The 23,140-nt window shown below is 43.0% G+C and overlaps 1 protein-coding gene across 5 annotated transcripts in view; it reads left to right on the forward strand.

Annotated features, from left to right (window-relative positions):
* Positions 1-20,630, forward strand: part of LOC129728008 (zinc finger protein 271-like) — a 149,909-nt gene extending 129,279 nt beyond the window's left edge. For 3 of the 5 annotated variants that reach the window (XM_055686361.1, XM_055686359.1, XM_055686360.1), the window contains exons 4-10: positions 5,408-6,301; positions 6,361-6,814; positions 6,916-7,008; positions 7,098-7,472; positions 7,535-7,626; positions 19,263-19,682; positions 19,756-20,630. In XM_055686361.1, coding sequence (XP_055542336.1) covers positions 5,408-6,301; positions 6,361-6,814; positions 6,916-7,008; positions 7,098-7,472; positions 7,535-7,626; positions 19,263-19,682; positions 19,756-20,124 — 2,697 coding nt within the window. In that variant the 3' untranslated portion in view covers positions 20,125-20,630. Of the gene's footprint in view, positions 1-5,407; positions 6,302-6,360; positions 6,815-6,915; positions 7,009-7,097; positions 7,473-7,534; positions 7,627-19,262; positions 19,683-19,738 lie in introns of all 5 variants that reach the window. The other 2 variants (XM_055686363.1, XM_055686362.1) reach the window with 2 other exon arrangements.
* Positions 20,631-23,140: the final 2,510 nt, after the last annotated feature.

Consider the following 23,140-nt stretch of genomic DNA (forward strand, 5'->3'; position numbering starts at 1 on the left):
CCAGTCATATGTTACCTCATGGAATATACAAGGACTACGTACAGGAAAAGCCGAATTGGACCTAATCATTAAACAGTATCAACCACTTGTCATCTGTCTCCAAGAAACAATGTGCCCCACACGTGTAACCCCAAGCATCAGCGGATACAAAGTGTACCACAGACCAAGAACCGGCGGCGGCCGAGCGGCTGGCGGAGTAATTGTTGCTGTCAAATTTAATATAGATAGCGAAGAACTGGACGTCATTTCAAACTTGGAAGCTATTGTTGTACGAGTTGGTGCCCCGCTAAACACGTGCATCATAAATATGTATCTCCCACCAAGTGAAAGCATTGATAAGCCTGAATTAAAAAACCTGATTCAAAGCACTCCAACACCTTTTCTTCTTGTAGGAGATATAAACGCTCACCACCCCCTTTGGGGATCCCAAACTTGCAGTTCAAGAGGAGCAATTATGGAAGAAGTTTTCGAAGAAACAGAACTAATAGTCCTAAATAACGGTGAATCAACATATATAAACCACTCAACTGGCAGAGGATCCTGCATTGATGTCGCTTGCTGCTCTTCACAACTAGCAGGAAATTTAGATTGGTCAGTCGCAGATGATACCCACGGAAGCGACCACTTACCTATGTTTATAGCGTTCCCAGGAAACAACCAACAGTCTCGACAAGTCAAAAAATGGAAAATTGATGAAGCATATTGGGACCAGTATGAAGCAATAATTAATTTCCGGCAAATCGATGATGCAGAAGAACAAATAAAGGAAATTACCAAAGAGATTTTGCGAGCTGCAGAAGTCACAATACCAAAGATTGACCAAAGTTGCACTGAAAAAAATCTGTCCCTTGGTGGAATGAAGAAATAGCAAAAACAGTTAAGATCCGCAAAAAAGCACTAAGAAAATTGACAAGAATGCCAAATGAACACCCTGACAAACAACGGGCACTAGACGAGTTCAAAACAGCACGGAAAGACTCAAGAGAAGCTATACAAAAAGCTAAAACAGAAACCTGGAAAAAATTTGTGGCGACATTCAACACGAGCACACCGGTCAAGGAAATGTGGGCTAACTATCGACGCATACAAGGTATAACTCATGCCACCCGTATACAGGCTGTAACTAGCGAAAATAGACACGTAACAGAAGACTTAGATATCGCGGAAGCACTCTGCACTGCGTTTAGCACAGTTTCCAGCAATGATACATACAGCAGTGCATTTCTAAGCCATAAGGAAGAAATAGAGAGCCACCCACTAAACATACCATCTACATATGATGCTGAATATAACCGAAGTTATACGCTCAACGAACTTCAAGTTGCTCTAGAGGGTCTAAAAGGAAGCTCTCCAGGAGAAGACGGAATACACTACGCAATGATAATCCACCTGCCTACAGACTGTAAACAAATACTACTGAATGCGTACAACAAACTCTGGAATGAGTCGGTCTACCCGCAAGCATGGACAAAATCAATAGTAATACCAATATTCAAAAGGAAGGGAGAGAGAATCAACCCAAAAAACTATCGACCAATATATCTGAACAGCTGCGTAGGAAAGATCTTCGAGAGAATGATAAACAGTAGATTAACTCACATACTAGAAACCCGAAACCTACTGTACAAACACCAATACGCTTTCAGGAAAGGCAAATCAACCGTCGATTACCTAATACAACTCGAGAAAGTTTTACTAGAAGCATTAAATAAAAAAAACTACGCACAAGCGGTCTTTTTAGATATAGCAAAAGCATATGATACTACATGGAGGAGATTGGTGCTTAATAAGCTTGGTACGTGGAATATCGGAGGCCGAATGCTCCGATTTATTGCTAAAAGTCTTGAGAAAAGATCCTTTAAAGTGGCCACCAACGGAGTACAAGCAGATGAGCAGGAAATGAAAACGGGACTATGTCAAGGATCGGTGCTGAGTGTCACGTTATTTTTAATTGCCATCAACACGATCGTTGATTGTCTACCTCAGGGTGTACATTGCTTTATTTATGCTGATGATGTAGCCTTGATTGCTGAGGGAGGAAGCCATGCAGAAGTAGAAGCGAAATTGCAAAGCGCGCTAAACGCCATCAGCCAATGGCAGAAAGAAACTGGATTTAAAATCTCAGCAGAAAAATCCTCAACAATGATTTTCAAACGCACCACTGCACGAAAAATACAGCTGAGCAAATTTGTGTTGGAAAAGAATCAATTGCACTAAACAAAACGCATAAATGCCTGGGAGTAACGATTGATCAAAGACTACTTTTGCACAAGCATGTGGAAGAAGTTGCTTCAACTTGCAAACAGTGGCTTCAGTTCCTTCACTACGTAGCAAATACATCTTGGGGAGGGGACAGAGCAACAATAACAAAACTATACAAAGCAACTATTCTCGAAAAAATGCTATATGCTGCACCTATGTTATCGTCTATCCAAAATTCAACAATGCGAAAGCTCGACACCATACATAACGCTGGTTTGCGAGCGATTAGTGGAGCTTTCTACACTAGTCCTATAGCTAGTCTGCATGCGGAGTCAGGAATCCCCGAACTGCGAGTGCTAATACAGCAACGAACTGCAATGCTCTCGGCCAAACTATTGGCCAATGATGATTCTGCAGGAGCCAGAGAAATAGAAGAACATAATAGAACACCAAACACCCAAGAGGAAGAACTTGGTACAGACAACAGTAGCAGCTCCGGCGAACTGTGGGGAGAAACCCAAACAGAGTATAGAGAACCTGCAATAACACGGGGTAATCAACTTTTGGAACAGCTAGGAATGGAACTACCAGGTATAAAAGTCTTTTCGATGCCAAACTGCGCTCCCTGGGACCAAAAAACCATACCGATTGACAAAAGCCTGTACCATGAAACCAAGCGAACATCCAATAGCATGGTAACCCAGAAACTGTTCTCAAAGCTGAAGGCAACACGTTACAGGTATCATCAGACGCTATATACAGACGGATCAAGGAAAGACGGGGGGGGGGGGGGGTTCAAACTTCAGTGTTGTTGGAGAGAATGTAACCATAAGACGGCGAATTGATGACACGAGTAGCATTTACAAAGCAGAAAGCGAAGCTGTCAAAGAAGCTACGGTATGGGCTACTAACCAGGATGGAGCTGGCACCACCTAATATGCACAGACTCACTCAGCGTGATTTCAGAATTAGAAAAAAAGAAAATTACAAGTAAGTGGAGAGACGAGATGGCGATGCTGTTCAATCGCTGCATTGAAACACGCAAGCACATAGATTACTGCTGGGTGCCGAGTCACATCGGTATACCAGGATACCGGATAGCGGATAGAGAAGCGAAAGCCTCACTGGAAGGTAACATCGACAGAACGATAAAACTGAACTACAAAGAGGTACAAACAAATATTAAAAATCAACTCAATTTGGTCTGGCAGCAACAATGGAACAGCATAAGAAACAACAAACTGAGGGAAGCAAAAAACACCGTGAAACCATATACCCTTACGAGAGATACGCGGAGAGAAAATGTCATACTGACTCGCCTTCGAATTGGACATACGAAACTGACACACAAATACCTGTTGGAAAAAGAAGAGGTACCGAAATGTAGGAGATACAACGCAACGCTAACAGTGAAACATATCATAGTAGACTGCCCCGCACTGGAGGATGACCGGAAAGAAACAGGAATGCCCCCCAATATGAGAGAAGCACTAGCAGACGACGAAGTGTCTAACAACTCAGTGATAGCCTTTCTCAAGAAAGCTGGGTATATTGAAAACATCTAATTCTCTTATAAGACCCGAATGACAATTGTTAAAGGGTCTAAAATAAATAATAAATAAAAAAATTAAAGCTCATGAAGGTCCCGTTAAGTTTTGGCCAAATTTGGTGAGTTGTCACTACAGCCGGGAAGGAAGTTGACTCCGAATGTGTGCAGCGTTTGATGGGAGAAATAGAGAAGAAAGTGCCCATTTTCATTAGAACCGGAGAGTAATGTTTTGTATTGATATTTTTTCCTTAAAGTACAGTGAAAGTCCTTCGTTTTAATGTATGAACCTTATTTGTACGTCAATCCGTTACCGAGACATAGATAATTTTATTATTCTGGATTCTGGACATAACGTTAAAGTCTTTCAGTGAATTCGTTTTTACGCGGAATATTTGACTTGGTTTTTCATTATCAAATCGTTTATTTAATTATGAGTTTACTTAAGGCAATTACCTACTGAATATTCACTGATTTGGCCTAACCTTTTTATATTTTTTCTTGATTTTTAGCTCGATTCACAGATGGAAATAACACTGCTATTGATTCTTTTTCGAAAGTATTCAGCAGAAATGATTAAAAACCTTTAGCAAATAACGTTTTCTACGCGAATTTTAGAATTTACGCGATTTTTACGCGCTCCGTACCCCCCGCGTAAAACAAAAACTTTATTGTATTCAAAGACTCAAATATGCAAATTGTTTTCGCAAAAAATAAAACTGGGATCACTGGTGTGATCCATTCAAATTGAGGAAAAATAAAGTGAAACAATTAGTCCAAATCCTCGGTCCACGAGGGAACGTGTGATTTTTTGCCAACACCGGTTTCCGTACAGAAACAGACATTTTTTCCTACGACTACCGGCTATCGAAAATGTTGTGCGAAACGATGGGAAGGGATATTAGCCTTTGAACTGTGTCACGGCTCTGTTTCAGTCCCCGTGTGCAGAAAAACCCGTACCGAATGGTCGCACGCCGGCACTTGTTGATGTTTTAGAGAAACTTTTGCGGGATTGTTGGGACGTTTTTTGCTTCAGCGAAAAAAGCTTAAATTGAAGACACCACTTGGAACCTCATTTGTTTTGCTTTTTTTTTTCTTCATCTATAGTTTATTTGACACGGCACAAATACAATTCTATGTTTAACGGCGCCAATTATAATTTGTTTTGCTTTGTCTCAATACAAATTCTTCAATCCAAGCTGCAATTTATTGGCATAACAAATTTTAGCATTATGCTAAACCCCTCAAACAAAAATCCAACTTCATCGCAACATTTACTGGCTTTGTAGTATGTTTTGCTCGCCCCACAAAGTCGAGCATTTTTTCCGTGCTGCTACCGAAACTGTTGCGCTATTTGTTGACTCGTTTTTTTTTCGCACCCCGTGCCCCACAATTATTCGAACTTATTTGTTAAACAAACTCTTTTCACTTTTTTTTCCCACCTCGTTTCTCTCGGCCCAAGCGGCAAGTGACCATCGTTCGCTCTTTCGCCGGTTAACTGACTGGACAAACGAAATACTCAACAAAAAAAGCAACATAAAAGCCATGATGATGGTCGTCATCCACCCCGAGAGCGTTAACAGATTGAAGCAAATTAAATTAAAAATGTGTTTATCACGGTTTTTTTTTTCTCTTTCTTTTTTTTGTTACACGAAACAGAAACCCCCCGACGGAAGTGGCCGGTATCATTTGCAGCAACAAACGACGACCGCACCTATGACAATGACCAGCGATTATGTAAAGCAGGCGATCGTACCTCAGGTCGCGACGACACTGGAACCGGCCAAAATAGTAACACCCCAGCCGCAATCGTGCAAGTGCGAATTCTGCGAATATCTCCAGGCGAATCGAATCAGCTTAGGAGGTTCCGGTGGTTTCGAGACACCGACCGAGTCCACCGGGGATCATGTTTTTCAATGCGAGTTCTGCGGGGAAGGATTCGTTAATCAGACTGCCTTCAACAGGCACCGCTGCGGAAGTACCGATATTCAGGTGTACCGCTGCGAGTCATGCCGGAAGGAATACGGAACATCTCGAACCGAGTCCAGCATTAGCCGGCTGGAAGGAAGAGGAAAATGTGATATATGCAATAGAAACTACGTGCAATCAACGCCGGGAGAAGTGGGCGGAGCAACCGTGACGCTTTTTGGGCAGGTTGGACGCCCTGCCCTGGCGGAGGCCTCCAGCTACAGCAGCAAGGCTTCCGTCTCCGATAGTCCGATGGAACACGACCTCAGCAGTATTGAACCGTTTGGTTCGGATAGTGAATGTATTAGTGAATTGTTAACGGACGAAGTGTCTTCTTCGGCCGCGACAGCGTCGGAACCACAGCAAACGAGTCTCCCACTGGCGAAAACCTACTTCGTGCTGGGAAATCTAGATTTACAGCAACAAATCGCCACCAGCGGGGCGAGCGCTGGAGCGGGAGGAGGTTCCTACATCCAGAATGCCAAAATTAGTAGCGAATCTAGTGTTACCAGTCTGCACCAGTACGACAAGTACGAGGATGAAGACTATTCGTCTATGTCAGAAGATGAAGCTATTGTTCCAATAGTAAATATGCCCCAGGGGCGCGGGAACCGTCCATACTAAACTGTAGCTTTCAATTGCAGGAACCCTATGCCAAATCGCCAAATCAGGAGCAAGCCAAAACCGAGTTGCCAATCCAGGAAACGATCATCGACACCAGCAGCAATGTTGGTCTGCCGTTCTGCACCGCCGGGCTGGTGTCGATTGCCTCCGAGGAAGAAGGCAAATGTGACTCATCGAGTAAGGGTCCGGACGCGGGCCAACCGGAGCGTCCCTTCAAGTGTCACATATGCGAACGTTCCTATCGAAACCACAAGAACCTGAAGGCCCACATCAAGGGTGCCCACGAAGGGGTCCGGGCGAATCAGTGCGAAATTTGCGGGAAGAACTTCTCCGGCAGTAGCTACTTGGTGATACACCGACGGCGGCACACCGGCGAACGGCCTTTTAAGTGCAACACCTGCGGGAAGGCTTTCGTCGACAGTCGAGCCTTGTCGGTGCACACCCGGTTGCATACACCTGGCAGCCGGCTTAAGTGTGAGTATATTTACTTCACTTTCAAAGTGTCGTTAGTATGTAGAGCAATTTTCTCTTAAAAATCCGTGCCGCCTTGTTTTACGTACTATTCTCTTTCTCAGGTATGAAGTGTGAAAAAACTTTCTCCAGCGCATCAGCACTGACCGTGCATAACCGACTGCACACCGGAATTCATCCGTACAAGTGTGAAATATGTAAGCACGAGCCGGCGCATTGCGTCGTTCGATTTACTGACTAACAACTGGCTACTACTGAGTTTGTTTTATTTTTTTATTGATTTCAGGTGAAAAAACTTTTCCCCAGTACAACAATTTGAAGCATCACATGAAAAAACACGAGGCGGCCACCGAACAGCGGCAGGCATCCCCTTTGGAAGCCACTTCCGGTCTGTGTTCCAGTAGTAGCAGCAATAGTAGCAGTAGTATTAGTGGCAGTAGTAGTTGCGGCAGTAGTACCATTAGCAGCAGTAGTGGTATTAGCAGTTCGGGTTCTACGTTGGAGTACAAGTGCAACGTTTGTGGTAAACTGTTTGGAACCTCGGAGGAACTGCAGAACCACCTGAACCAGCACTGCAAGGATCGACCGAACCAGTGTGAGTTCTGCTCCAAGGTGTTTCCTCGGTCGTCTCATTTGATTATCCATCGGCGACGGCACACAGGTATGATTTTTGGAATTTGTTCTTTTTTTCTTCGATTATTAATCGCTGTGCTTTGTTTACAGGGGAGCGTCCATTCAAATGTAAATACTGCGAGAAGGCGTTTGTGGATTCGCGGGCATTGTCTGTACACACCAGGCTGCACACGGGTGAAAGGGTAAGTGGCATCAGTGATGACCAATTTATGTTTGGATTGCAAGTTTTCAGGATAATTACACTTTTATGTTTTTCTCTGGCATTGAATAGAGACTATATCTTACTTTAATAAGGTGGCATACTGTGAAAAGTGTAACAGAAATGGGCCTTATTGTAATGCTTATAACCTTGTTACCACTGAACGGATTTTGCACGACAAAATTTTGATCGGAAGATGAAGTTTGCCCTAAAATCGTGGTATAATATATTGGTATATTTTTTAATACAGTCAAACCTGTTTTTGTGCGAGGGATAGGGACCGTACACAATAAATCGCATAATAAAATCGAAAGTTGTTGATTATGATTTAGAATACCTATGAGAACAATTTTAAAACATCGGGTTAATAAACGAAACTTTTTTAAACATGCTAATCCTTTCAACCGCTTTGGGGCCATCCACATACCACGTGGACAGATTTTTAACGATTATTTTTAACGATTATCTAACTGATATAGCAGAGTTGCTTCCCACGCCTTTTTTGATATTGGGAGATTTTAATTCTCACTGTTCGCTATGGGGGTCGCTGTACGACGACAACCGATCTTCTTTGATTTGTAACTTAATCGACGACTTCAATATGATACTTTTAAATACTGGGGAAGCGACACGTGTACCTAATCCTCCAGCACGTGAAAGTGTGCTTGACCTATCCCTTTGCTCGACATCACTAGCGTTAGATTGCCGGTGGAAAGTAATCAACGATTCCCACGGTAGTGATCACCTACCAATCGTTATCTCAATTGCTAATGGTTCAACTCCCCCGGACCCAATCAATATTTCATACGACCTTACACGTAATATTGATTGGAAGTCATACGAGACGATCATAGCGGAATCCATCGAGTCTCACGAGGAACTCCCTCCTGAGGAAGAGTACGCGTTCCTTTCTGGCTTGATCATCGACGCCGCGACTCAAGCTCAGACGAAACCGATACCCGGGGTAACGATTAGACAGCGAGTGCTCTGAACTGTACGCGCAAAGGTCCTCGGTGTGTTCGGCCTTCCGAAAACACGGTACTCTTGATCTGCTCCGAAAGTACGATGTACTGGATAGGCAGATGACGAGTTTAATTAAAGCGAAAAAACGCGGATACTGGCGTCGGTTTGTAAACGCGTTATCGAGGGAAACAGCGATGAGCACTCTTTGGGACACGGCCAGACTCATGCGGAATCGTAACGTTTCGAACGAGAGCGAGGAATATTCAGGCCGCAGGATACTCGATTTTGCTCGACTGTCTGAGTAACGTATAATAGTTCTCTTCAGGGAATCGTAATTATGGCGCGGTCTTGGCTGGAGGAACGAGGTTTCGATAAGACTCCTTCCTCTTGAGAAAATATAAGTCCTACTTATAACAAAACTGACCAGAGGTGAAGCATTGAGCGCCTCTTCAGGGAATTGTGATTGTGACACGGTGTTGGTAGGAGGAACGAGGTTCGATAAGACTCCTTCCTCTTAACAAAATAAGTCCTTCTTATAATAAAACTGATTTCAGAAATATTTACCCTCTACAGGGAATTGTAATTGGCGATATTGGCACGAGGAACGAGGTTTCTATAAGACTCTTTCCTCTTGAAATATTTTTTTCCTCTGTATGCCTGAAGGGCACTGGGTACTGAAATGCCACTGCGACATTCTTGCTGATTGTCTTTTGTGGCGGGCCCCGATTGCTGTGCACAGGTTACGGATTGCTCGTACTCATTGATGGAGTAGAGCTGTTTTGTTGTAAACCTGTACCCCAATTAGGAACAACATAGTTGATGAATCTAACTACCTGTTTGGGATTGGAGCTCCACACTTGGTACGGAGTTAAAAGGTAACTTCCTAAGAAGTTGTACCTAGAGGAAGCAAGAGCTTCGCTAGAGCAAAGCAAATGCTCTGAACTCTCTGGTTCAGATTTGCAGAATCGGCAGGTGTCGTTCAACACTACGCCGATTTTCTTTAAATGATAAAAAGCGGGACAGTGTCCGGTGAAGAGTCCCGTGATTATCCGTAGGTCACTACGATTTAGACTAAGTAGCTTTCTGGCGGTTCCAGGGTTCGGATAGATAAACTGTTTAGCTTGTCTACAGCCCTGTGCCTGTTGCCATTGGTATACTATTTCTAGCCCTTCCCAAGTTAGTAGTTCGCTTTTGATAGCAGAAATGGACGTACCCAGAAACGGCTCGGGGCCAATAAACCGCTGAGCTGTTCCCTGTCTTGCTAGGTAGTCAGCGTGTTCATTACCCTCGAATCCGCAGTGTCCGGGCACCCAAAACAGAAAAACTGAATTCTGTCGGGAAAGTTCCCGTAGAGTTTCAATGCATTCCCAAACAAGTTTGGGAGCGCATTTGACGGACTTAAGTGCTAGTAGTGCTGCTTGACTGTCCGAGAATATACCGATTTTTGCATGTCTGTAGTTGCGTTGCAGACATATTTTTGCGCAGATATATATGTCATATACCTCTGCTTGAAAAACGGTGGGCCATTTTCCCAGGGATAACGTTTCCCTGATACCGGGTCCGTATATACCAGATCCCGTTAGGGACCTATTTTCGAGCCGTCAGTATAAAAACTGACGATGCCAGGTGGAAGATTAGGCCCTCCATTGTTCCACATAGAGCGGTTTGTTTCAATCACTCTATATGGAATATCCATGTTGGTCCTAACGTCCATCCAGTCGGAGACTGTGGTTAATAGCGGAGTCAGTTTGAACTCCCTAAGTATGCGAAGGTGGCCGATTTGGTCCCCTTCAAGTATAGTTTTCCTCCTTTGCAACCTTAGAGCGCCAAGCTCTGCTTCCTTTTTCACATGAAGATGTAGAGGTAGTAGGCAAAGCATAGCTTCCATGGCTGCAGTTGGATTTGTTCGCATAGCGCTGGTAACCAAAAGACATGCAAGTCTTTGAACTTTTTTGAGTTTGGCTTGCGCAGTCACTTCGTTCACCTCAGGCCACCACACTAGGGCAGCATAGGTGATTCTTGGTCGGGCAATGGTCTTGTAAGACCAGAGTGCCAAGTCTGGTTTCAGTCCCCAGGTCTTACCGAACAGAGTTCTGCAGGCCCAGATCGCTGAGATCGCTTTCTTGTCCAGAATAATTCAGAGATATTTGACTTCATTGCTGAAGCCCAGTCTAACTCCATTCAGTATTGGAGGAGTGATGGAGATCGTCCTTCGTCTGCCGAATGGAATTAGGACTGTTTTTAAGGGGTTTATGTTTAGACCCTCCTGTAAACACCATGACATGGTGGTATTCAGAGCCGTTTGCATTCGGCTCGACAGAGCTGCGTCATCTTTACCTCTGACGATAAGGACGATGTCGTCAGCGTATCCAATAACCTCGTAACCAAGCTGTGAAAGCTTGTTGAGAAGTGCGTCGACAACTAGTGACCATAACAAGGGGGAGAGAACTCCTCCTTGCGGGCATCCCTTGATCACTGACATTGTTACAGACGAATCTCCCAAGGTTGCTGTGATCACTCTGCTAGAGAGCATTGCGTGTATCCAGCTCCTTGAAGTGTGGTCGATTCCCTTATGAGAAAGAGCCGTATCAATTGATGCAAAGGACGTGTTATCGAAGGCCCCTTCAATATCAAGAAAGGCACATAGCGCCGTCTCCTGATAACTCAGGGACTTTTCAATCAACGTCACTAAGCTGTGAAGAGCAGTTTCTGTTGACTTGCCGCATTGATAGGCATGTTCAGACTTCCCGAGCACGCGCTTTTATTTCAAGCGACGAGAGAAATCTTTCTTTCGCTCGTAGAATTTCCATGCATGTGCGACGAGACGAGACACGTCACATGCAATTTGCAGGTTGCTCTTTCGCTTCTCTTTCGGTTCGGATTGCGATGCGCAAGGCGATGTTTCATCGCACTACGAACTGAGCGAGACGCCCGTACTGTACATACTTGATACAGCTCGTGCGCTACAGCTCGTGAGACTTTCTCGTGTACACAGACTTCCTGTACACGCGCTGAAACGACGAGAGGTTTCTTTTCTTTTTTTTCTTCGGTAAGAGACTGCGGCGCACCACACGTTGTCTTATCGCTTTACGAACTGAGCGAGACGCCCGTACTGTACCTTAGTGAAACTGTATATTAGAGAAATGACAAAGCACTCACCGTTGAGGAAACTGTCAACATCAAAACGGGCGAGCTGTATAATTTTGCATTGCCGTTATCCGTTTTGATGTTGACAGTTGCCTTAACGGTGAGTGTCTCTGCGTCTCTCTGGTGTATAGGCTGCCTACACCAGAGAGACACTCACCGTTAAGGCAACTGTCAACATCAAAACGGATAACGGCAATGCAAAATTATACAGCTCGCCCGTTTTGATGTGTACAGTTTCCTCAACGGTGAGTGCTTTGTCATTTCTCTAATATACAGTTTCACTACTCTGGTGTATAGGCTTCCTACCGTACCTACATACGATATATGCCGTCAGACCCTTGAAGAATTCACAAAACTATATTACTACGATCAGATTATCACGAACCTTCAGAACCTGATTTGCAATATCTATACACTAAGGTCGCTTTTACGCGGTTTTTTACGTGAATTCCGGAATTTACGCGGTATTTTTTTTAATATAAACAATATAAAAACAATATAAATATAAACAATTTCAATGGTTTTACTATTTTTAACTCCCGAAAAACTTATGTTGTAATTTCAAACCACATTTTTTATCCTTAGAACTACAAAACAAAGTTCTATCATAAGATAGTCAATGACATCTAAACCGACGAAAGGAACACTTCTGTTAACCAACGTAACACTCTGCATACGGTGCATTTTCGTACCGTTAGCATAATAAGTATAGTAACAAAACGTTCTTAATTCATGTTAACAAAAGTCGGATGAATTAATCATAGAATTTTGAATTGATAAATAAATGAACTAGGTTATATCATTGATAATTCTAACGGTGTTTTGATGCATGCTGCTATAACACCGTAAATGAAAAAAACATAAAATCCCCTGCCTGTTTCCTTCTGCGCAAAATCAATTTCCTTCTCGCACCATTAGCGCAAAGCAACATGCGAGGCAAGCTCGCGAGACGAGCTCACGAGAATTTGCACGCAAGCTGTCTCAAGTACGCGCCGCTCATGCACCGCACTCGTTAAGTTGAGAGACGAGATATCTTCGTGTACGTCGCAATAAAAATTCCCATGCGACGAGACATGGCTCGTACGAATGGTAAGTTTTCTTGCTCGCACGCTGCACACAGCACGAAGCGACTGAATGAGAAACGAAACTTGTAGCGCAAAGCACACTGTCTCTTCTTTGTGCGAGCGAGATTTCAGGAAGTCTGGGCATGTTGGTTCCTGTTCAGCGGGGAGTCTTTAAGAAACTCATCACGGATATATTTATCCATTATTTTCTCCATCAACTTGAGAAGCGATGAAGTCAGACTTATGGGTCTGAAAGTTTTAGGTAGGGTTTTGTCCTTTCTTCCAACTTTGGGGATAAACACTACCTTCACCAGTTATCCGGAATATGGCCCAGGATAAAGCTGGCTCTGAAGAGGTTGATGAGCTCGGACATGATAACTGCGGCCGATTTTTGTAGAAAGATGGGTGGTATGCCGTCTGGACCTGGAGACTTCATAGGGCCTTCATAGGGCATGAGCTTAGAGCCCAGCCTATTGAAGCTTCCGTGAACAGTCGACGGGCCAGCAGGATGGACTCCCGAGACGCCATATGTCTCGAATTGTCCTGTCGCGACCCATCACTATTCAGTTCTTCGGTCTCTGTCGATCCAGGAAAGTGGGTGTTCCAGCGTTACCTTGGTAGTGACAGTGAGGCATCCATCCTCTTTCCTCACTTGTCCTAAACCGTTAGTATGGTCTTTGGACATCGCCTTTTGGAGCCGCGTTGCCTCCGGCAGAGTTTGGATTCTTTCACAGAAACTAACTCTGGATTTCCGTTTAGCCTTGCGTAGCTCGGCGTTGTACTTAGTGAGGGACGCCCTGTAGTCGTCCCAGTTAGACGTGACTTTTGCCCTGTTGAACAACCGCCTAGTTTCCCGACGAAGGTCACTAAGTTGATCATTCCACCAGGGTACGTCACGGCATACTGACCGCTGTGTTAGTGGACAGTTAGCGTCGAAAGCATCCATGATTCTGTTTTGTAGATCATTTGCTGCCGAATTCAGGTCAACTGAATTTCGAATGTTGCTGTAACTGAAAGTTCGTGAATCGATCAGGTGTTCCTTAAAGGATTCCCAATCTGTATTCTTAGGATTTCTGAACAGCTCTCTTTTCAGAGGGTTAGCCTCTATGTTAAAAACGATGTGTCTGTGGTCCGACAAACTAGTTTCATCGGAGACATGCCAATTTTTAATCCTTTCAGAAATAAAGGCGCTACACAGAGTGAGATCAAGGACCTCCTGTCTGATAGCGTTGATAAAAGTGGGGTTATTCCCTACATTACATACATTGACATCGTTAGAAGTAAGGTATTCAAGTAGGTACTCACCCATGGTGTTGGTGTCCGAGCTGCCCCAGATCGTGTGGTGAGCGTTGGCATCGCAGCCGATCAGAAACGGCTTGTTGATGGCCTTGCAGTACCGCACGAGCGCAGCAACTTCGGGTGGCGGTATATCACCTTGGTCGCCCGGGAAGTAGGCCGACGCGACAACCATTTCCTGCTTTCCTCTGGTTGTCGGTACTTCAACCGTGACGGCAACGACGTCGCGTTGGATAAATTCTGTAATAGGTAAAAATTTTAGTTCTCTATTTAGCAGAATTGCAGTCTTTGGTTTGGACTGCGTGTCACAGTAGATTAACCTACCGTTAGGAGCGTTTAGTCCGAGAACTTTGGATTCGTTGATCCACGGCTCCTGGATGAATGCAGCCGCTAGCTGCTCTTTGGCGAATCTCCTGCAAAGAACACCCGAGGCGCCTTTTGCGTGATGGAGATTCGCTTGCACGCAGCGAAGGCTGCTCACTTTGCAGTGAAGTTGCCGGCTTTGTCCGGATCGGAAGATGATCCTGGTATTGGCCGACGGCTGCCAACAGCGGTTTGGCTGGTTGATGGAAGTTGCTCTTCCTCACTGTTCGGCTTCGGTTGCAGCAGTCGATTGGCAACAGAAGGTCGTCGCGCACACTGTGGCGGTTTTTGACTCCGGGGGGTGCGACTGTTCGGTGGTTGATGCTTCACACTATTGCGAGTCTTCGGCGGAACCGTCCGAGCAGCCGCGTGGTTGCGTTGTTTGGGTGGTGACAGGGCACTCACGGGGGAGCATCCTGCGCGTACCTTCCCAACCGCAGGGTTGCGTTTGGGTGGTTGTGGGGCACTCCCGGAGGAGTTTCCCACGCGAACCTTTAGCCCATTCGCAGGATCGCTTTGCCTGGGTGGTGGCAGAGTACTCCCGGAGGAGTTACCCGCACGTACCTTCCCTGACATTGCGACGGAGTCTTTCCCGCCTGTGACGTTCGGCCTTCCGCTTACCTTTCGGATGCGTGCTTTGCCGAAACCGTAGTGCAGTTCATTATTTCTACTATCAACGAGTTTGGCCGATTCTTCGTCAATATCCAGAACTAGTTCGACCAAGGTCTTTACCAATTTGTGGTTACAGACTCGCCACATTTTGGTAGAGAGATGGTCGTTCTGATTCTGGAGTGAACGAAGAATCTTCTCGTCCGGAGAGTTCGCACTGTCCGCGAAGTAACCGACATACCGTCTGGCCTTCGGCAGATCCCTTATGTGGTATACACGAAGTTGTGCTCCCTCCCATGGTACGAGAGAAGGTACCTTCCTTTCCAACCACTGCACTGTGTCGTTGTCGGCACAGGCAAGTTGCAGGAAGCCATTTTTTAGATGGCAACCGTTAAACTTGGGCTTGGTGATTGGCACAACAACAGTGGCGGAACTAGACCGACGGAAAATAAGCTTATGAATAATCTAAAACTAGTAAAGTTTACCGTACACGTAAAATTTCTAACTTTGAAAGCAATTACGAAAAATTCTCCCTTTATTTTTATTCTCGCTTATTTACCGTCGGTCTAGTTCCGCCACTGTTGTGGCCAATCACCGACACCCAGGGAGACGACTCCACACCCAGGACCCTAACTTACGACCCGTTGATTAACGGATCGGCGCCGACGGCTTTACTTCCTCGTGCGATGGAAGACGTGAACCCAGAGATCTTTCGCCTCAGAAAATCTCCCGGTGTCGGCTAGGATTAAATCTAGACCAGTTGGGTTGGTTGTGAATGGATCACGCCACCCCACAACTATCGACATTTATGCCGGTGTTGAGATTCGAACCCAGGCCACCAGCGTGGTTGGCGGAGATGTTACCAACTACGCTAGGCTCCCGCCTTATGAACTCCATTTAAATTTTTGTTTTGTCATCTCCTGTTTGCAACGATTAGTTTGTTTGGAGTTTTGTAAATTTTCTTACCTCTATTTTTCTTAATAAAAAAGAGGCGCCACGAAAATATCTGCCGTGGGCCCTCAGGCACCTTAATCGTAGTCGCAACTTGCTTTGTTTTTTTTTGTTAGACACCAACTTCGGATTCGAATTATTTTCTAATAATTTTTTTCATAAAAGATTTAGGTTTTAGAATTTACGCGCCGATTTTCTAAAAAAAAAATGATTTCTAGATGGTGTGCTCACAATGATTTTTCTTTTGAATATCATTCTGAGTGTCGAGTAAATTTAAAAAAATCTTCTTTATTTTTTTCTGGTATTTGGGCGGATTTCGGAATAATTGCGGTTTTAAAAATTTACCGATAATAAAACTACAATGAAACTGTTTGTACAGTATTTAGCAACCAGGATTTTGAATTGTCTTTAGTTTTAACACAGAACTACGGCTTCAAGGAAGGTCTTTAAGGGAGTAAACTGAAAATCTAGAATCGGAATAGGGATTGAAATCATGTCCAATTTCAGATGCTTATCACTTGGTGAGTTTTCAAAGGATATTCTTTGTTTTCTCAGCAAATTTTAATTTGCCAATAAAAACTTGCGAATTGTCAATCCTTGCTGGACGCCTGTTTCGACCAATCAGAGCAAATGCATGCATGTGATTCATTGAAGCTAACACGGTCTACATAATGTTATATTTAATTAACTGGGAATGCACTCTTTTGGCTATATAAGAGGCTGCTTTAGCTCAAACATATATCATATCAATACCACAAAAGATCAAAACAATGTTCGCAGTGGTCGAAATTTCACAAAAAATATCAATATGCAACACGCTACAGTATTGCGTAGCTGCGAATGCGACACCTCCTGCTATCTGCTTCCACCTGACATGAACCGAATTTTATCCCCCAGCCACACAAATGCAAAATGCAATACACAACAGCGTAATACACTGTTGTGTGGCTGAAAGTGCTGTGCCTACTGCTATATGCTTCCATTCAACACGAGAAAAATTTGATTGTATCCTCTCCAAGTCGCAACACAATACAAGATGACCTGTTATTTTATTGTGTGACCGAGAACTTTGTCACTCCGGTTCCACTATTTGCCAACACGAAATGGGACTCATGTTTCGTATATTAGTATTTCATACGGAATAAAATATCTTTGCGTTTTGCAAAGCCGGAGTAATTACATAGCTTTAAAAAGGCGGAGCCACTTACAACATTAATCTAAAATAAACATCGAGAACAGTAAGCGAGCCAGTGATGGTTATTTGCTACCAGGCTTGTAATCGGTCACCATTTTCATTTGATCTCGCTTCCTTAGCGTGCGTCACAGTCGGCTTTCGCTCGTAAATGTAAAATAACCAAACCATCGCCGCTTGGCTCACAGAAAGAAAAGGATAGTCAAACGACACTCGCGTATCAAAGAGATGCACACTGTCAATCGCTTAGCGATGTTATTTCGGCCTATTTCTGTATACTTCGTTCATTTATGTTGAGAAATATTATTACAAGATCAATAATATAAATAATTTCCAGAATACACGCACTCAACATGCGTAATTCTCATTCCTAAAAAAAATGTCAAAATACGTTCGAGGAAAATAACGTCGTGATGGCGATACTCATTTGACATGTTTGTTTAAGAATGTATTCAGACAGCGAGCCTTGGTAGCGTCAGAGGAAGAAGACGATTATCGCAGTGAAAAGTGGTTCTACCGTGACCATTTCAAAGCCTGTTTGCTACTAATAACACAGTGCAACAATTTTTTTGCCTTGGCTCCTATGTATGACTTTTTGATGAAGTTTGATGCGAAAATAAATTTCCCTGAGTTTGAACATATTTCAACTTAAGGGGCAACAATGGCGCCATTTTGAATTCTTGAGAAACTGGAAATTTTTGAGGTCTTTTCGACGCCATTTAGTTTTAAGACCTAATAACAAAATTCTAAGAATTTGTCTACATATTAGCATCTTTTTACCCATCTTTTAAAAAAAAAAAACAGATCTTAAATCGGACAAAAACTGAGCTCAAAACGGTGATTCTACGAAAAAACGGTGATTCTGCTTTGTGAAATATACTAAAACTATGCCAAAACCGGTTTCGTAGGATCACCGTTTTGAGCTCAGTTATTGTCCGATTTAAGATCTGTTTTTTTTTTTTCAAAAGATGAGTAAAAAGATGCTAATATGTGGACAAACTCTTAGAATTTTGATATTTAGCCTCAAAACAAAATGGCGTTGAAAAAAACACAAAAATTACCGGTTTCTCAAAAATTCAAAATGGCGCCATTGTTGCCCCTTGAGTTGAAATATGTTCAAACTCGGGGAAATTTAGTTTTGCATAAAAATACACAAAAAATTATATATAGAAGCCAAGGCGGAAAAAAAAATCAATTTTTGTTGCATTGTGTAATCACCCTTGACAACTTGTCGTAAGAAAGGAATATTATTTTATATCGCACTTAGATTTTTCGACGCTTTCGTACATCTTGTGTCTAACTGAAAATCTCCTGAAAATTTTAATGATACCGAAATATTAGGTTTGTACCCGTATTTAAGGTTTAATTAAGTTTGAAACTTTTATCAAAATTCAATCTTATTGCCCCACGTCAAATAAATGTTGTGTAAAAATATTCACGATTTTTCATCGATTATTACTATAAAATTTTCTTATTATGGACATGAGGCTGCGATTTCATGATTTCCTACTGCATTTCTAATAATCGATCTGTATCAAAGCTAAGAATTAGTCAGACTCACCGCTGCTGTCAATTATCCACCAACTCTACCAGTTTTCACGAACGACTATCGTCCACACTTTTCATTCCATAATCTCCATGGTCCCACTATCATTGTATTTTTTCTTCAGCAAATTTTATGCTTCTACAAACTTCTAGTAGGCCAAACACCGCACTGTACCACAACGCTCTTTGTTTCTGCAATCAATTCGAGAGAATTTCTCCATTTATTATGGATATTACGGACTATTACTTTTTACACTGAAGTTAACAATTCCCTGGTAAATTCCAAAATACTGAAATCTCCTTTCAACACGAAACCATACTCTAAAAATGCACTCACATTGTTTGTTTTTCAAACGCCAAGAGATGCAAAACAAACAGGTTGCTTTGATAGTCACTGTGCCGCAAGGCATAAAGAGATTCAAAATAAAAACTAATGGAAAAGGTTAAAAAAAATTAACTAATTTCACGTAATCCCGTTTTACTTTCCAGGTAACCTGTGATATCTGCCTGAAAACATTCGCCAGTAGCTCCGGATTGATCGTCCACCGGCGAATTCACCTGGGCATTCACCCGTACAAGTGTGACTACTGTCCAAAGTCTTTCGCCCAGTCAACTGCCCTCAAGTATCACCTAAAAAAGCACGACACCGCCAGTCTGCCCTCGAATAGCGAGGCCAACAGCCCGGATGCCACTGCCGTTACACAACAGAACGATTCCAGCTTGGAACAGCTGTCGGATCAGTCGATAAGCTCACCTCAGCTTCCACAACAACACCTGCAACAGCCGCCACAACAAGAGCAACAGTTAAAAACCGGCCACGTTAAGTGTCAGATCTGCAACAAAAATTTCCGTTCGGTCGAGTATTTGGCCCGACATCGCCGTACGCACTCCGGTGAACGTCCCTTCCAGGTGAGTTGTACGCGCACCCCAACGGGTAACCGGTGTTTTTTAAATCTAAATCAAAGTAATTGCCCCATTTCAGTGCGAAATCTGCGGCAAGAATTTCAGCACAATGAGCTACCTAGTGATTCATCGGCGGCGGCACACCTCGGAACGACCCTACAAATGCCCACACACGGACTGCGTCAAAGCCTTCGTGGACAGCCGTGCCCTGCAAGAGCACAGTCGATCGGTACATTCGAAGATTCGCGTCCCCTGTGAGACCTGCTCCAAGACCTACTCGAGCGTCAGTAACCTGATTGTTCACCGTCGCATCCACAGCGGAGTCCATCCGTTCGAGTGCGACATCTGCGGGCGATCTTTCGCCCAGAAAAATGCCCTCAAATACCACCTCAAGCAGCATGTTAGCAAACAGGAAACGGCGAACATCCAACTGAAGGCACAACCATAAATCTATCATTACATACACGAAAAAAACAGGAACCAAATCAGTATTGACCGTAGTTTGTACAGTTCTAGTGTAACCGTAGAGTGCTATTCAAGCGATTCCTAGTTTTAAAGTCTTACCAACCAAATGAATGTGAGAATGAATAAAAAATCATCCCTATAGGATTATTGAAAATTTTAGAAATCAAAGTAAAAAACAACTCGAAACCAGTGTTGTAGCCGGCCAGCAGGCAAGGTGTTTGTAACAAAAGTGAAACACAAATGAAAAACCCAAAACAATACACAAAAGAATCGTTCCTTATTTAAAGACTTTTAAGCTAATTTTTAGATCTAATTGTAAACGCGCGACAAAAGCGGACCTCGTCACTATACAGAACTAGGACAGGTCAAAAACTAAACCAAAGTACGAATAGGTGTAGCGAAAGACAAAAAAAAAACAAAGAAACAAAGATACCAGAAACGAATTTTTTGATTTATGACTATGAAATTACAAAAAAAAAAACTTATACCAGATGCAACTCACCCGGCCAGTGATTCATGACGGAGAAAATTCCCTTGTTTCGTTTTGCAACAGCTGATTCCCTCAACTACCGCACAGAACCTCGCCACCCGAGGGTCAATCAATTACATATATGAGTGAATTGCATATCTTCAGCCTCGTATCTAATAGGTAATAAAACAACCTGTTAGCGCGGATCGAACCCCGTTACCACCTGTCTGTTGTTGCTGTTTCTGCTGTTGAGCGGTCGATCGCCACCGATCGACCGGGACAGGGAGTAAAAAGCAAATGTACTTTTGCACTTGCACAGTAAGTACGCACATACTCTCATATATCAATCAACACAACAAATAATAAAGGAGAAACAGAACCCGGCTTGGAGCCAGCCAAAGTTTGTCTGTTTTGCGCAGGCTGACAGGTAAGAATGCTCTGCTGATCGCAATCATATGCTTCGTGTATTTTTTGTTTTGTTTCTCCTACTTGCTGTCTTCAACCACTGTGGAGTCCGGGTGTAACGGGTGTGCCTGCGGGTGATTTGTTTTTACTTTTATTCACCTACGTACAATTGAAACAGTATTTTACATGTTTCGGTTCGGCTGTTTGTGCTAACGAGCGGAGAACAGTTTTGAATGGAAATAAGATTATAAAAAACTTTTCGATACTTTGTTTGAAATGGCAAGTATCTACTTTGTTCTTAGATTCTAACTGTAAGAACAAAAACAAGTCATTAAAACAGGATTTTTGCAAATCTTTCCGATGTTGCCGCTATCGTTTCTTTTAAAGTCAAATATTATTTTGCTTCAAAAGTCCGAAACTGGCTGATGGTAAACCCCGCGTCAACTAAATTCAAGAATTCAAAAGCTTCTACCCAGCCTTTCAAATACAACTCGAAGAAATAACGTTAAAACGATCGCTAAGTAAAATGTGATCACTGTCAGCACAGGCGACAGGTCGAATCCCGAATACAGAACATGACTTCTTCTTGAACAAGTTCTCTTCTATCGATCAGATTGTTCAAGATTTATGACATTAAAGTACCACCGAGGAGATCAGCGTCCTAAGAAGCGTGCGTGTCGATAAGGTTACGGGATCTCAGTCGGCTTAGTAAATCATAAATGGTTCTACAAATTCACGGACACAACCTCCCATGAATTTCTTTCATACCGACATTGACAATCTGCGTCATTTGCAAGACCAAACAACTGTAAAAAGATCTCCGTTGCACGTCGTCTCCCAAACCAGTATTGAACATCAGGTTCGAAAGCCCATCAATGTCAGGAACGGGTTCAAAATTATGCCTACTACCCTGACGCATAATGAGAAACCCTAACGAGCGGCATGATTCACATTAATCAATTCAATCAGAGTGAAAATTGTATTAAGGTAAAACTTATGACAACTTAAACCCAACTAAATCGGTTCGAATTAATAAACAGATAGTGGAAGAGCAAGTTGACTTCTTCACCGATCGTAGTATCTCAGGCAAAATGCCGGATATAATTTTTAATTGAGGAGTACAGACCATGTTCACGCTCGAATTTTTTCTGTTACCATAATCGAACCACGCCAAAAATGAATGTTTTTTTTTACATTTTAAATGGCCTATGACGACTTAAACAGTAGATGTGGCCACCAACTAACTAGGTTAAGGATGCCAAATTGTTATAAACGTTGCTTGATCTGGGAGTATTCGGATTACAATCGGGCCAGATCCGCATGTGGCCTATGACAGACTTGTGTAGATACTGCCTGAAGCAGCCATGGTTAGCTGCGCTGCCTGATAGAATATGTGTCAGGTAGAAGTTTACTTCTCCATGATGCCTTCCGACTCGTGCGTCTATCTACCCTTCACGAAATTGGACTATTCCCGCTGCTTTGTGATCATCAAGACTGGTTCTGGTACCTCGTATGCCCCTTGTGTCATGTAGAACGAAACAATTCGCTGAGTTATTATTATTTCTATTATTATTATTTACTAGTTGAACATTCCCGGCGATGCTCGGGATCAAAGGTTTCAAAGATAGATCTTTTTTATATTTCATTGCTGCATTAGCTCAACTCACTTCATAAATATAATTTACATCTTATACTTCCATCATCACTTTAAGTTGGGTGTCGAACGTCTTCGTCAGTGGTTTTCTTCGGACCTTTTTTGCATAAGATTGCGCCAATAAAACTACCGAAGAAAACCACTGACGAAGACGTTCGATACCCTACTTCAATATTCTGAGAACGCGCAGAACGGAAATACCCATATTGGATTGTTTTTTTTGGGATTTTGGGCTGATTTACAGAAACTGGAAGCCACCATTTTGGATTTCAAAATGACGTATGGAGTTCCACTTTCGAAAGTATTGAAATTGTTGGCCAAATATCACTTTAGAAGTCATAAATTTGCATGTTTCATGTAGTTTTGTGAATAATATATCAAATTTAGTAATCAGATACTTGTTATTTTTCTTCAAATGTCTTTTCTGAACGTTAACAAACATTTTAATGAAAAAAAAAATGTGTCATCGCT

This window comes from Wyeomyia smithii, chromosome 3, assembly GCF_029784165.1.
Source record: "Wyeomyia smithii strain HCP4-BCI-WySm-NY-G18 chromosome 3, ASM2978416v1, whole genome shotgun sequence".
NCBI classification, from domain to species: Eukaryota; Metazoa; Arthropoda; class Insecta; order Diptera; family Culicidae; genus Wyeomyia; species Wyeomyia smithii.